The sequence below is a fragment of the Phyllostomus discolor genome, chromosome 11, assembly GCF_004126475.2.
Source record: "Phyllostomus discolor isolate MPI-MPIP mPhyDis1 chromosome 11, mPhyDis1.pri.v3, whole genome shotgun sequence".
Classification (NCBI taxonomy): Eukaryota; Metazoa; Chordata; class Mammalia; order Chiroptera; family Phyllostomidae; genus Phyllostomus; species Phyllostomus discolor.
The window spans coordinates 76,066,231-76,082,230 of record NC_040913.2 but is presented as its reverse complement, the minus strand read 5'-3'; the positions used below and the strand labels follow the sequence as shown (position 1 = coordinate 76,082,230).

Sequence of the window (16,000 nt, the reverse complement as noted above, 5' to 3'; positions counted from 1 at the left end):
CTTTCACAAAATGAGGTCTACCCTGAGGCACTAACTGCACACAAAATACCCAGGAAATGACTCGCATACAGATAACCAGAGCCTGCTGTTCTGGGGGCTCTCCCTGCGCATTTTCTCCATTAAATGCACAGTGCTCTGCACACCTGGACAGTCAGAATCACTCCTTCACACAATTCTAGCAACAAGTGATTCTCAGTGAAGATGTGAGGGGAAGCGGGAAGCAATTCACAGTGCATGATGATGTGGCTGGGAAGATCGTGCGTGCACACTGGAGGTACCAGAAAACCTTCCCTCCCAGGAGTCGGAACTGGGCCCCCCTGGCCTCCAGCGGGGGTTCCTGCTCCTCACCTGCCTCCCACCGGGCTTTTTCAGCAGCCAAAAAGGTTTAAGCCTCAGGCAGGGTCTCTGGGAAGTGCTGCCCAAGGTTTCCCAAAACAGACTTGGTTTGTTTTTCAGCACCCAACTCCGCCTTTCTCTTCCACACAATCCCTCTGGGCACAACGAGGTTTCCTTCTGCTGCGAGTCCCGCGGGCAGCGTCCCTCCTTCCACGGGCACCGGAAAAGTCTCTCTGCTTCTCGGCACCAAGACCCTGCCCCCACCAAGCCAGCACTCCAGCACGACCCAGTGGGGCACACACACTCACCTCTTCACGGGAGAGGAGGCCCACTCAGCCCACTGCAGCCCCGGTTTTCCACTTTCAGTTCGCAACCCCGCAGCTCGGGCGAAGACTCGGAAAGGAGATTTGGGAAAGGCAGGATAACTCTCGGTGCATCCAGGCCCAGTAATCCTGGGTCCGGGTTTTCACTGATGCCACTTATTTCAAAGCAAGTGGGACCTTGGTTCCAGGGACTCCCTGGCCTGCCACTCAGCACAAACCTCCTTGAAAGTTCCTGGGAGGCTCCTGAGACCCTATTCTAAAGGAAGTCACAGGGCACTTTCTGTTTCTTAAACTCAAGTCCGACTGGGCATGTTCAGTCAGTCACCTGCTGAGGAGAATTGGGAACCTCCCAAGCCAAGCAGAGGCCTGGGTGCCTTTCACCTGCTACCAGTGTTTGGTGGACTGAGCATGATGATCTTTGGGTTTTATTTACTGGTGAAGTTAAACTAACGACTTCAAACTGAGTTCCATATGCAGGTGACCTGCTTAAAATTATTTTGCACTAGTCTAGACAGGAGGTGATAAAACTAGGGAAGAATTCAAGACCCTGGGAGGGCAGGGACTAGACCCAGGGCAAGTGGAGCGTCTAGGGCTCAACATCTAAGGAGGCCCTGACTCCAAGAGTCATGCAAGTGCTGGGCGCACCTGCAGACCTGAGCGTGGCTGCTGCCTAGGCCTGCCTCGCTCTAGCCCAACCTGCAGAGCTCCACTTCCCAGGACCTCAACTATCCTCTCTGTAAAAATGGGCTGATGAAAATGGTAACAACTTCTAGAAAACCCTACATACAAAGGAAAACACTGATAAATTGGATATCGTTAAAAGTGCATTCTGTTCCTCAAAAGCATGATTTAAGGGAATGAAAAGCAGTCCACCAAGTAACAGAAGATATTTGCAATTGATTTCTCTAACAAAGAATTCGTATCTAGAATATCTCAATAAGTTCTACAATGCAGTAACGAAAGAATCCAAGAAAAAGCAGGAAGGAAGGGGCCAAAGACTTACATAGTATTTCACCAAGAAGGAATCTGAAGAGCCAATGAGTATGTGAAAAGATGCTTAATTTCTTTAGTCACCAGGGAAATGCAAATTAACAAGACAACAATATGCTACTAAGCACCCATCAAAATGGCTACAAACTTTAAAATTTACAATACGAACTCCTGCTGTTGGTGGGAGCGTAATTGCTACAAGCCACTTTGCCCAGCTGTCAATCAGTACCTCATAGAGCTGAATAGATGCACGCTTAATGACCCACAAATCCCACTCCTGGGTGTGTGCCTAATGAGCACACATGCATATGTACATCATAAGGCAGGTATACTAGACCATGATACACACCTTAACAAACTTAAAAGAACAGACATCATCCAAAATATGCTCAGACCACAATGGAATTAAACTAAGTCAATCAATAACAGAACTATCCCAAAATATTTGAGGATATTTTAGAATATTCCAAAATATTTGGAGATTAAACAGCACACCTCTAAATAGCACATAGGTCAGAGAGGAATGCTCAAAAGAAATAAAAATATATTTTAAATGAAATAAAATGAAAACACAACCTATCAAGATTCGTGGGATGCAGTAAAACAGAGCTTAGAGGGAAAATTAGAGCACTGAATGTTAGAAAACAAGACAGATCTAAAAATCAGTAATCTAAGCTTCCACTGTAGGAAACTAGAGAAAAAGGACCAAATTAAATCAAAAGCAAACAGAAGAGAAGAAATAATAAAAATTAGAGCGGCAATCAATAAAATTGAAAGCAGGCAATTATAGAAAATCAATTAAACCAAAAGCTGGTTCTTTGAAAAAATTAATAAAATTGATAAACCCTTACCTAGGCTAATCAATAAAAAGTGAGAAGACATAAATTACTAACATCAGAAATGAAAGAGGGGGGATCACTACTGATCCCTGGACATTAAAAGAATAATAAAGGTCAAAGAAATGAGACTACAAGCCACAGACAGGCACAAAATACTTGCAAAAGAAACATGGGATAAAGGCCTATTATCCAAAATATACAAAGAACTCTCAAAACTCAACAATAAGAAAGCAAACGACCCAATTTTAAAAAACGAGCAAAAGACCTCAACAGACACTTCACCAAAGATATAAAGATGGCAAATAAACAACATGAAAAGATGCAAATTAAAACAGCCTGAAAAAAAAATAATAAAACAACCCTGAGACGCCGCCACACACCTACCAGAGGGGCCAAAACGCGGAACAAGACAACCCCAAGAGCTGATGAGGATGTGGGGTGACGGAGGCTCCCAGTCACTGCGGGTGGCAACGCAAACTGTACAGCACTCTGGAAGGCATTTGACACTTTCTGGGCTTCTCTCACAGGGAATCGCTCCATGAGTAGATGTATATTTGGCTGATTACACGTGTGAGTGAAAACAGAAAGCAAGAATAACAGTTTCTTTGACACTAGATTTTTTTTATCAGAAGCTGAATGGCTACTTATTGTGGATGTTGCAAAAATCCTTAATGCACAAGGTCAGACAGGGCTGCACATTCCTAAGTGCCCTCCAACTGATCATCTATGATTCAACAAAGGGACTTAGTTAAACACACAATTGGTTGCTCGAATTATATACATTGATTATAGAAATGGTGCTAATTTTCCATCCGCCTCTGTATCCACTCCCTTGGCAATGTGTCTTTGAAGCTCCCATTAAGAAGTGGAGTTTGTTTGCCTCCCCCTGAATCCAGGCTGGCTTTGTGGCTTGCTCTGGCCGCAGAGTGTGGCCAGAGAGACAGGGGTGGGGGAGTCCTGAGCCTGCGTCTCTCCGCCTTGTGAGCTTCCACAACTTTTATTGGAATCCTGCCAGGCAACAACAGAGCAATCTCAAGACAGATAATGAGCTAAACACCTGAACAGACACTCCTATTGCTCCAGCTAATAGCCACTCAATTGTAAAATATGTAAAGCCACTCTAGAAAAGTCAGCCACAAGCCAATCCACCAGCCGATGGCAGACAGGTGAGCAAGCCCGGGTCATATCAGCCTAGTCTAGTCCGGGTCAGCAGAACTGCCCATCTGACTTGTAGACACATGAACAATTATAGATGCTTGCTTTTTAACCAGTGAGTCTCACAGAGGTGTGTTACACAGCAATAGCTAACTGACACAGAAATTAATATCTGGAACTGGGCTGCTGCTGTAAAAAAAAAAACAAAAAACCTGAAACACATGACATTGGCCTTGTGACCAGGTGGTGAGCAAAGACTGAAAAAGCAATGAGAGCCACTACAGCAAACTAGAAAAAAAGATGACACATTTTATGTAGTCAAATATTTCATTAAAGTGTCACCTATGGTCATAGGATGTAAAACATAACTCATTAATTCGTGTATCTGGATAAAATAATTTCTAGGCAGAAAGCCGAAAGTGTCAGTTTGCGTCTTTAAGCTCATATTAAAAGGTACTGCGAGAAAGAAGTCAGTTAAAAGGGGGGAAAAGACCACTTCTTAGGCAGGAATTAGGGGGAATATAAAGGAGTCCAAATTTCCCAGACTGGAAAACAAAACTGGCTCTCACCTCTAGTCTCCCCAACCAGCAAAACATCCTCAAGGTGAGGCTGGATGATCTTTAGGTTAAGACCTCTAAAAGAGTTAAGATGTGACCTAGTAAATCTTTTCAGCCAGAGGAAAGAGCCAGGAGTAATCATAAAAATGTCTTTCCACAGCAAGCAGCACGATACACCCAAAGTAGCCACAATCGAGGCTGAAGAGAGGTTTTTCTGGAAAAAAAAAAAAAAAAAAAAAAAAAAATATATATATATATATATATATATATATATATATATATGTTTGTCCAATGGAGTGAATTTAGATTCCACATAGATCACAAAGGTTTTAAAATTGTACATGTTGAAAGTCCTCCCCACTTAAACTAGAGAGAACTAAAATTGTTCTAATTGCAAAAATGCTTCTTAGCCCCAGGCTTCTTTGAATGAATGAAGAAAGCAAATGGAGTATCACTCAGCCATAAAAAAATAATGACATCTTGCCATCTGTAACAACATGGATGGAGCTTGGGGGCATTATGCTAAGTGAAGTAAGTTGCACAGCATAAGACAGAGAGAGACAAATACCATATGATCTCAGTTACATGTGGAACCTAAAAAACAAACAATAACAACAAAAAACAATGACCCAAGATACAGAGAAGAGATTTGGGGGGAGGGAGCAAGCACAAAATGGATGAAGGGGTTGAAAGGTACAAATTTCTAGTTATAGAAAAATAAATCATGGACATATAATATACAGCATGGGGACTATAGTTAATATTGTATTGCATATTTCAAAGTTGCTAAGAGTAAATCTTAAAAGTTCTCATCACAAGAAAATTATAAATAACTGTCTACAGCAATGTACATAGTTAGCTAGACTTATTGTGGTAAACCCTTTGTGATAACACAAATGTTGACTCATGCTGTATACCTGAATCTAATATAAAGTTGTACGTTCAACCTTTTGGCGTCTCTGGGCCACACATTAAATGCATTGTGACACATAATCACAGAAAAATCTCATAATGTTTTAATTTATGAATTTGTGTTGGGCCACATTCATGGCCACCCTGGACTATGCAGTGGTTTGGACACCCCTGCTGTATGTCAGTTATGCCTCAAAAATTAAAAAAAGAGATTGCTCACAGGACTCACCTGTTGGTGGTGAGCAGGGAAAGAGGTATTATCCCACATCAGACTGAAACACGACACCACTTCCCCTCCTTGAAACTATTCAGGGAACGTGGTGTAGCGCAGGTGGTGCATTTGTCCAGCTTTCTCTTTCTCCCACATTGTTTCAAATTTGGTTTTTCTAACATAGAAGGCTTGAGGGTGCATGACTTTAGGTCTCCGAACCAGCCTTGTCTACGGCCCTGGGCTAGTGAGAATGATCACGATTTTTTATGAAGCAATGTAAGCTATGCATTTAGCATACCGCTAGCCCTCACATACCCCCATTAATCGAGTGAAAAATTTTGATAAAGGTTAAGTGACACGCCCAAAGATATTTAGCAAATGGCAATTGGTTGTTGTGTTTTTAAATATGTTTGGCTCCAAAAACCAGTGATAAAACAGTATTTTGATTAGGGTGGTTCTAATTCAGTTTTCTCCTGCATGCAGCAAAATTACATTATTTATATGATACAATGACTTATTTTAGGTGGTTTGCAAAGTAAGGGCTCCTTCTTATTTTAAGATTGTGCCTTTCTTACTCTTGGAATTAAACGGCCTTTCTTTTGAAAAACGGTATGAGCTCGTAAAGAGTTTCTTTTCCCCTGCCAAAATAAAAAGCTGAAATTTATTCCTTAAAAAAAAATCGAAATATCATCTGATCCATGAACTGCTAAGTCAGGACCCGAAGTCGCCCCAATCAAGAGTGCCCGCGGGGTGAGGGAGAAAGGGGTGCACGCGCGAGCGAGGGTCTCTAGTTTAAACAGACGGGGTTTGAGATCCTCGTGTTAGATCAAGAAGTAAAAACAATGCAAGCCTGACCGCGAGCACCACGGCGGCCCGCGCCTTTGCCGAGCGCAGTGTTCGGCAGACGGAAAGCCTGGTGGGCTGCTGGTCGAGGTCATACACTGCGCGCTGGACGAGGGAGAGTCGGACGCTCTCCACCTGCGCTCCACGGAGACTGCCGACTGCCGCGGGGCATTGCACTGAGCCCCGCTAGCTCGCGTCTACAGTTTCTCGGTGAGCCAGGGGCGGGACCTACACTACACAACGCGAGCGAGCCGCGCGGGATTCAAGGCGTGCGCGAGTTAGACCGCCAGGCGGCGCTGCGCGCGAGTCTGAGAGATCAGAGCTCTCGCGGTAGGTGAGACCAAGCGTTCCGGAAGTGATCTGTCGGAAGCGGCATGGCTGCTTCCGGGGTCTGGGTTCCCACGCTGGATTGCCGACACCATGCAGTCCGATGATGTGAGTCTTCCCCGTTGCTCTGCCACCCAGGGTTTACGCAGGTTCTCTTACCTTCTCGGGCGACTCCGAGCGACACACTCAGCCGGCTCACTTGCCTCACGTGGCTCCGGGAAAGAGGCTTTCACAGCCCCGGCTTTCGTGCGTGGGCTGTCACGTGTCTACCCTGGGCCTCCAGCCTGCTGCCCCACCGGGATTAAGGAGCCTGAAACCCACCTCGTCGTTCTAGAGGGTCGGCTTCTCTAGACCCTGGTGACAAACCCTGACGGACTCTGCGTGTGGTCCTGGGGGACTTAGAGCTGGGCAGGGGGCCTGGGGGAGTGGGGACGATACGGCCGAATTTAGACAACTTTAAGGGTCCTTTTCATCCATGTGCACGTTACTTTCAATCAGCTGTTCCAGTGTTTAGGTTTTTCTTTGTATTTGTCCCACTAAGTGTCCAAGTCATGATTTTGGAAGCATCCCACATTCCTGCATTAGTAATCTGTAGGGGAAACATTTAAGTGTTTACTGCGTACCGGGCATACTGCGGCAGTTACTGGAGATTTGGTGGTTAATAAGCCAGACAGAAGACCTCTGCTTTCCTGAACACTGGTGGGAGAGACAGATAGTGAGGAAGTGAACAGTGGCACTGAGTAACAGTACTAGAAAAACAGACCAGAGGTGATGGAGTAGAGAGTAATTAGGGGAGACCACTTCAGAGGGGCCTGGTCAGGAAAGGTTTCTCTGAATGGGAGACAATTGAGCTGAGATCTAAAGGATGAGAAAGAACCGCCACCGAGGAGAGGAGGGGAAAGCAGTCCATCCAGGCAGCAGGAACAGGAAGGTACAAAGATCTGGAGGTTAGAGAGGAGGAATAAATTCTAGGACACCGAGGTCCTGTGAAGTCCTGTAAGGGTTTTAGTCGTTTCGGTGGGAAATGACACGATTTCCGTGTGTGAAAAATTCTCTAGTGTGAAATGTTTTTGAAGGAGTGAAAGCAAGGAGACTAGAATATAATGAAAGTAACTTCAACTAAAGTAGTTACGGTGGATGTGAAAGGAAATGGATAAATTTGAGATGATTTATCAGTTTTATTGATGACTTGGTAAATAAAGGGACAGATGGAGGGTTTGGGGATTTGAACAACTAGGTCAGTGGTTGTATTCTGGAGATGGGGGACTGGAGAAGGAGCACGGTGCTCCTTTGAGAGGTGTGGGATCGAGAGCTCCATTTGGACATGTTGGTGTCTGTGATGCCTTTAGACAGCCACGTGGAAGTGCCCGTAGGCAGCTGGGTTGTATACACAAGTCTGGTGCTCAGGTGAGAAGTGTGACCACCTGAGTGAACTAAATTGTTATTGGGTAAAATAACAATGTAGGAGTCAGCAAGTAGAGGTGATATATAAATCCAGCAGCCAGATGGAGCTCCTTTTCCAGTTTCATTTCCTCTGACCTGTTTCCTAACATCCCCTGCCAGACACAGCCTATAAAATTGCAAAAATGTTGTTCCATTCTTTTACATTTATGCTTTCCCTTTAACTGTCTTAAGCCTTTCCCAGTTCCCCCAGGCAGCACACCCAGAAGCTGTCATACTCGCACACACCTCTTTGTCCTTAGACAGCTGCTTTGTGATGCTGGGTGTCTGTCTGTTCCCCCGCCTGGATGGAGAACACTCTGAGGACTCCGCCTTCCCACACTGACAGGAACTGGAGTGCCTTCTGTGTGCCAGTGCCTTACCTAAGTGTGCGATGAAGGTGAACAAGGAAAGGACACATTAGTGCAGGATGGCGTAGATGATTTCCCTCGCCCACAATGAGATAAAATTATGGTGCATATGTCCAAATGCCCAGTACTGTGCATCTTTTTACCAGGGACAGTGAACATTTTAAGTAGAAAAGGAAGGTTACAAAGTACATAATATAATCTAATTTTGTTGAAAACATAGATGTAGGCATACTAGTTCTTGACATGTATACACATATAGTAAAACCTGAAAATATTTACAAATACTAATGAAATTGTATTTCTGGGTAATGAGGTTATGGCTATTGCTAGTTTGTACTTACTTTTTCTATAGGAAATGTCATTTGTGTAATGAAAGGTCAGAATGTTTTACAAAGCACTCTCTCCTCCTCCCATTTGTTAAAGACCCCTTTCCTCAGGAAAGCGGGGCACGCCCCAGGGCGTTGTTTCTGGGATTCATGTGCCATCTCCTGGGTCTGAGCAACTGAAACACGTTTATACTTTCTCCCGCAGGTTATCTGGGACACACTGGGAAACAGGCAATTTTGTTCCTTCAAAATAAGGTGAGTCGAGATTCACAACTTGGGCAAAGATTCCTTTAGTTGCGCTTTTGGTAACCGATCTTAAAATGCTTGCCATTCCTCCCATTCTAGAACGAAGACACAGGGCTTCTGCAGAAACGAATACAGCCTGACTGGACTGTGTAACCGGTCGTCTTGTCCCCTGGCCAACAGTCAGTATGCCACGATCAAAGAAGAGAAAGGTAACCCCCAGTTTCAGATTCCGTGGGAACTACTCAACAGCTCTCAAAGCATGCCTTTGGGTCCCTCTGAATAATATGAAGGCATTCCCTTTATCCTGCAGGACAGTGCTACTTGTACATGAAGGTTATAGAGAGAGCAGCCTTTCCTAGACGTCTCTGGGAACGGGTAAGACTTGGAACACAAAATTACAATACCCATTGATCTAGAGCAAAACGCCAAGTTTTCCCCTCTTCCTTGACCGTATCTAGGTTAAACCTTTCGAGCTGTCCCCATTAGTTCCTGTGGGTGGTGTTACCAGGAGAGACCTAATCGTGTACCCTTGCCCTTCAACCTTTTTCTGTGTGATAGGTCCGTCTTCATAAAAACTATGAGAAGGCCCTGGAACAAATTGATGAAAATCTCATTTACTGGCCTCGTTTCATTCGACACAAGTGTAAGCAGAGATTCACCAAGATCACCCAGTACCTAATTAGAATTCGAAAACTTACACTAAAGCGACAGTGAGTATTCAGGTCGTTTGTTTATTTCTGAATCTATTTTCTCATGAATCGTGTAATGAAACTGAGAGATGATGAAATCCCTAGTAATGCTTTCTATAAAATTCAGCTTTCGGTACCCTTTTGTGATATGCTAAAAAGAGACTTTATCTCAGATTAAAGGCGGGCCCTTTGGTTTTGCAGGATTTTAAAAATAGTACAGTACAACTTGATTATTCCCTCCCTGTCTGAAAGGCAGCTTCAGAAAATATCGTTTACAACTCCCTGAGGGAATCTTAAAATTAAGGACTTAAAAATGACCTAAAAACTGTGAATAAACAGAAATGTAAGGACTTTACTCTGTGTTCAATGAAAACTAATTTTTAAAAGGAATATGAAATCCACACTTAATTGAGTTGTGACTTGCATAAGATACAAAAGATGTCAGTCTTCTACAGAAAATTCCCTTTTCTTAGTTCACTGAAGCATTGTTAGTGTAGAGAACATCCTCAGTCCTCAGAAGTCTCAGAATGCCTAAAGCAAACAAAAGCAGCCACATTAAAATATATGTAAAAATGTCCGATTTTTTTATTGCATTACATTTATCTAGAAAATTTGCTGAGCTGAGGTGAACCCTGCAAATGAATACCAGTCTTTTTTTCCTTTTCATTTTTTTTTTTAGCACATGTACTTGGGCTTTCTGATTATATGCTTTGTTTCCCCTAGGAAGAAGCTTGTTCCTTTGAGCAAAAAAGTGGAGCGGAGGGAAAAAAGAAGAGAGGTAACTTACTGCTCTGATATTCATAGCATCTTTATTTTCACTGAGGGTAGGGCTGTGGAGGTGGGCCTACGAAAAAGATTGAGTCACCATTGTCCACGAACTGTTCAGGCCCTGGAGAATGGTTCACTGATGTGTGACATGTTAGGTGCATAAGATAGCTGATATTCCACATTTTGAGATCGTGATTTTCAGGGCAAGGTGAAGTGGGAGTGCTTTAAGGGTGTATTAACGGGGAACAAATAGAAAACCTTAAATAGAGATCCACAATTCCTTGTCTGAAATTCTTGAGGTCAAATGTTTCAGAAGTCAGAATTTTGGTATATTGCTCATCTTATATCTTACCCTCAGCAGGGTTTGAGCATTCTAATCAAATACACTAGTAGTTTTGCAGTGAAATATAAGAATGTTCATTCACACTAGATTGAATTTTTTAAATCTTTTTTTAAGTAGACTCACATTAGTTCGGGTCATCTTAGGCCACGAAATTGAGGTGGGGGGTTTGTTTTGTTTTGAAAGTGTTAGTAGGAATTGATTGGGATTATTTGTTTCTTTGAAGTAAACTAAGCAACTTTATGACCAGAGTAATGAATAGCAATGTTAATGGTCTGCAATTCATGGAAAATCTAGTCCAGAAACTCCAGCCTCAGTTGCAGAGAGCAGCCTGCCTCTCCATCTCACTGATACGTCGCTCAAGCCGAATTTTCTCATGGTTTTCAAGACCCAGGAATTAGCTTTTCCTGGCAAATGCAAACATTCATTCATTCTAGGTATTTGGTCTGCTTACCTCCCTTCTAGCAGTAGACATTTACCTGATCATTTGTGATACCGTCAAGAAAAACTTCAGTGCTGTATTTTGTCATGTATAATGTGCACCCACGTTTTTGGGCACATTATACATGGGATTACTATACGCATGGTATGTGCTCATTATGCCCATGTATATAATGTGCATCCTTATTTCTCCCTCAAAGATTTGGGCAAAAGAAGTATCCATTATACACAGCAAAATATGGTAATCATGATGCATTTGCTTCCATTAATCTCATATATCTCAAATCTGTTTTATCACTGGTATAGATATCTTCTATATCTCAAATCTGTTTTATCACTGGTCTTCAAAGTTTTTGATCACTCACCCCATCAATAAAATTCAGAACATATGCTCCCCAGTATATCACTTACAAATGTTATGTACAGCAGGTATAAGTAATTGTTTGTGCTGTCCACAAACAATTGTTCTATCCACAGAACATTTTTTTTTCTTTTCAAATCACTGGTAAAATACTACCTTTCTCTCATAAGAACGGATGAGTTCAGTTCTTAGCTGAGTATAACTTTGTCTTTAAGGGCTCTTGTAAGCCCTTCATAGATATGTCAGCAGTACTTAGAGAAGTGCATGGTGGATTGTTTGTGTTAAGTACTTGCTCTTTATTTTTCATTCTCCACCACCAGTTGTTAAACAGGTTAAAAAGTTAAACTTTTCTATTTCTGCCAAATAATTTTAAAGCCCTCTGGAAAATGTGGATTTAGAAGATAATTAAATAGTTTGGAAAATTACATCTTTAAAATTTTTTTTAGATTTATTTAGAGAGAGGGAGAGACATTAATGTGTGGTTGCCTCTCATACGCCCCCTACTGGGGACCTGGCCCCGAAACCCAGGCATGTGCCCTGACTGGGAATCGAACCTACAACCCTTTGGTTTGCAGCTGGGCGTTCAGTCTTCTGAGCCACACCAGACAGGGTTGTATCTTCAAATTTTTTAAATGTGTGATTAAAATATTTAGAGAAGACATCTTAGCACTGTCACACATAGATATAATCCTTTTCTTTTTAAGATGTTCCATTTGCAGACTTTTTTTTTTCTTTTCAAATCACTGGTAAAATATTCCCTTTCTGTTTTAAAAACAGATGAGTATATTTATCTATTTTTTAAATTTATTTTAGTAGTTTATTTACTTTTTAAAACTCCTGCTACATTACATATTACTGACACCCATCTTTAAGTTCTACAACTTATGAGAGAAACATCAATTTGTTCTTCCACTGCTTTATGCATTCGTTGGTTGATTCATGTATGTGCCCTAACCAGGGATTGAACCTGTAACCTTGTGTATCAGGACAGTGCTACCTGGCTAGGGCTCTACAACTATTTTTAGGGACCAAACCATTAAATAATCAGCGTACCCTTAAAACTGCTCCCTATCTTACTACGAACAATTCATCTACAAATCCACTTACCCAATCAGAATAAAGGAGTGAGGCCACCACTTTCAAACTCTGTGCAGTATTCTCCCCTTGGAATGTCTCGTTCACTGTATTTGACACACAGCTATTTTTTTTATGGACAGAGTTCGATGTACCAATGTCAGTGCACATAAAAAGTAACATGTTTTGAATATTTTCTCCCTACATCTCAGTGACTCACTCTTGAGGTGTAAGCACCCTCTCTCGAGAGTCAAGTAGGACATCACAATAGTCTTAACTGATCCCTGTGCCCAGTCTCCCTGCATTGTGATTTATCACACACTGTTTATCATTCTAACACAGCTTTGGTATATAATGCTTTGAAATCTTCTGTGACTGTACTGTCAAATTAATACAGTCTTAGGCTAGAAAGGTAGATTGAGGTTAATATTTGTTTTGATTGTGGGTGGTACAGGTTGATGCCACATATTATTTCCTATGACGGATCACTGAAGGAAGAGAGTTTTTAAAATTTGTTTTTCCATCATGTGGGATCTAACATGGTTTTAGGAACTGGGAGTGAGGCTCTCCATTCCCTTTTTTTTTTTTTTAAGATTTTATTTATTTATTTTTAGAGAGGGAAGGGAGGGAGAGAGAGAGAGAGACATCAATGTGCGGTTGCTATGGGTCATGGCCTGCAACCCAGGCATGTACCCTGACTGGGAATCGAACCTGCAACACTTCTTGAAGTCTGCCTCAGGTTGCTAATTTTCTAAGACACTTAAATGTATGTGGACCTACATGCTTTTCATATCTATCAAAAGCTTTGTTAGAATTTGAGTATTATTTATAAAAACTCTAGAAATTTTTGTAATTGAAAGGTTCCCAAGATTTGAGAGGTAAAGAAGAAATATGTCTGGTTGGAGAGGCAGAAGCCCCCATTAACGCCCTGACTGGTGCGGCTCAGTGGGTTGGGTGCCCTGAGCCAGAAGGTCGCAGGTTAGATTCCCGGTCAGGGCACATGCCTGGGTTGTGGGCCGCATACCCGATTGGAGGCATGCTAGAGGCAACCAGTCAATGTTTCTCCTTCTCTTTGTCCCTCCCTGCCCCTCTTTCTAAAAATAAATAAAATCTTTTTTTTTAAAAGGAGCCCTATAATAACAAGTGGGAGAAGTGATTACATCTTTGTGACAAAAGTTTCCTAGTTTCTTCCACAGGCTGAAAAATGAGTACTAACGAAGTAAATGGGGTTTGCTCCTTCTCTCACAGGAAAAGGCATTGATAGCTGCTCAGCTGGACAACGCCATCGAGAAGGAATTGCTGGAGAGACTTAAACAAGACACGGTGAGTAGGCTAGAACTCAGGGTACAAATTTCATGTTTTAGGTGGGACTAGAAAATGTGGAAAATGGGTTTTATTTTTGAACATGCTAGATGTTCACCTTGATTTTATTCCTGGACTGATACAGATGCTGGCTTCTCCACTGGAGTTCACTGACGCAAGCACACAAATGCGTTGGTTGTCCTTGGTACTCCCTTTAGCACGAGGGCCCTTTCCCTCTCACCACCACTCCCAGCTCCTGGTCCCAGACCGCAGCCCCAGGGCTCCGTAGAAAAGCCACACAGTTTTGATCCTCCTGCCTGTTATCCTCTTTTCAGGTTCTTCAAGGTTAGCTTTTATTCTCTTCTTAAAATGTCATAGAAACATGAATAAAATTTTTTTCCTTGTTATTTCCCCCTTTATCATGAAAGGCACACTTGTTCTAAACATGGGTTTTGTAGACCGCTGAGTTTGCAGTGGTCTGCTTCCATCCTTCATTGAATTGACCAGTTGGATGATTTTTATGTTAAAATGGGCTTTTTAAAGACACTGCCAGCTCTAGCCTTGAAAATAATAGAGAAATATTACTCCTCGAATTGAGTGTTCTCCTTTCACTGAGGGACGAAATAACCAGTTTGTCAGACAGTGGACTTGAGGTGTGAGATGCAAATACAGTTAAAGCCGATCCGTTCGTGTTCCGCAGTACGGCGACATCTACAACTTCCCCATCCACGCCTTCGACAAGGCCCTGGAGCAGCAGGAGGCGGAGAGCGACTCTTCTGATGCGGAGGAAAAGGAAGATGACGATGATGAGGAAGTAAGCCGTGTTTGTATTTTCGCTCTGTCAGGCAGTAATCTGTAGGACTACATTTACTTTAATGTAATTAAGAGACAGGATGCCCTCTTCAGGCCCCTAACCAAAAGTAACCCTTGATCCCATTTTCCGTCACGAGACTAACCCGGGTTCAGCGGTGGCTGTGGCGGTCTCCAGGGTCTCTGCCCTGACAGTTGCAGCCTTACTGACGAGCACGCTAACACTTTTTCCTGCAAGATGGCAAATGAAGAAGCCTCGTCAGGAACCTACAGAAATTTTTACAAGGATTTAATCTTACTATTAACCTAGGAGAGGTACTTAAGTGGTAGTATTTTTAGGAAAAGGGCACACTTAGCAAGTAGGTGTTTAGCCACACAGTATACTTCCGTAGGTACAGAGGCATACTTGTCCTAAAACTACTGTTTGATTATTTGAAATTAATTTAGTTGAATATAGAAAGAATTGTTTGTAAATATTACATACTGATTTCAGAAATATTAAACTTGGATATAGGTAGATTTTAGTTGCCTAGTTAAGTAGATTGTGATTGTTATTTTATGCATGCATTTACCAAAAAATAAACTAGGTGTCTAAGTTAAATTTTCCTGATGTATTTTGAACCTGACAGTTATGCTTTATTTTTAGGATGTGGGAAAAAGAGAATTTGTGGAAGATGATGAGGTGGATGAGAGTGACATAAGTGACTTTGAGGTGAGACTTGTGAGTAAGAGAAAGGCTTTCCAACCACACACGGGTAGACCAGCTCTCCAGTTGGTTCTAAGTTGAGACGACAACAGAGTCTGGGGACTAAATCCAGCGTCTTCTCTTACCTTTTCCCTCCCCGTGTTAGGAAATGGATAAACTGGATGCCAGCAGTGATGAAGAGCAGGAGAAGTCCTCCAGTGAGGAGGAAGAAAAGGCCTTTGATGCCCAACACAAAGGCAAAACACCCCTGAAAGGCCCCTGGCGGAGGAAACGCGCGTACGTGGAAATAGAGTACGAGCAGGAGACAGAGCCGGTGGCCAAGGCCAAAGCCACGTGACCTCCACCCGGACATCTGTAACAGGACTGAGCATGGTGAACTTTCTCCTCTTCACGTCGCACCTCCAGCTTTTACTCCTGATGTTGTATTCAACACAATATTTGTGTTTTTGATATTTATGCCACTTCAGTGGGGCAAGAAGTGTGGGGGGGACTGGTGGAAAAGTTGTAAACAGAGTATTTTTATAGCTTTGGCATGTGTTGAAGTAACACTTTGTGTTCAAGAAGCCTAACAGATGAGTTTGTGGCTGTAAATATTTCTAAATTTTAAATGCCCACCCTTGGTTACTGTCCCCA

The 16,000-nt window shown here is 42.5% G+C and overlaps 2 protein-coding genes across 2 annotated transcripts in view; one reads left to right on the top strand and one right to left on the bottom strand.

Annotated features, from left to right (window-relative positions):
• FUT10 (fucosyltransferase 10) overlaps positions 1 to 874 on the bottom strand; it is a 63,327-nt gene extending 62,453 nt beyond the window's left edge. Inside the window, exon 1 of the mRNA XM_028526558.2 lies at positions 645 to 874. The gene's annotated coding sequence lies outside the window, so the exon portion shown is untranslated. The remainder of the gene's footprint in view (positions 1 to 644) is intronic.
• A 5,636-nt stretch (positions 875 to 6,510) lies between these two features.
• Positions 6,511 to 15,943, top strand: MAK16 (MAK16 homolog). Its single transcript, XM_028526910.2, has 10 exons — positions 6,511 to 6,601; positions 8,836 to 8,885; positions 8,976 to 9,085; positions 9,187 to 9,251; positions 9,435 to 9,586; positions 10,289 to 10,343; positions 13,798 to 13,872; positions 14,552 to 14,665; positions 15,308 to 15,373; positions 15,513 to 15,943. Exons 1-10 carry the CDS (start codon positions 6,587 to 6,589, stop codon positions 15,702 to 15,704), a joined length of 894 nt encoding a protein of 297 aa, XP_028382711.1. The 5' UTR covers positions 6,511 to 6,586; the 3' UTR covers positions 15,705 to 15,943.
• Positions 15,944 to 16,000: the final 57 nt, after the last annotated feature.

What these genes read in the sequence shown, in the direction of transcription:
- MAK16 (XM_028526910.2), top strand. An exon ending in CTAGACGTCTCTGGGAACGG is followed by an intron (nt 9,252 to 9,434) that starts GTAAGACTTGGA and finishes TCTGTGTGATAG; the next exon opens with GTCCGTCTTCATAAAAACTA. An exon ending in AAACTTACACTAAAGCGACA is followed by an intron (nt 9,587 to 10,288) that starts GTGAGTATTCAG and finishes TGTTTCCCCTAG; the next exon opens with GAAGAAGCTTGTTCCTTTGA.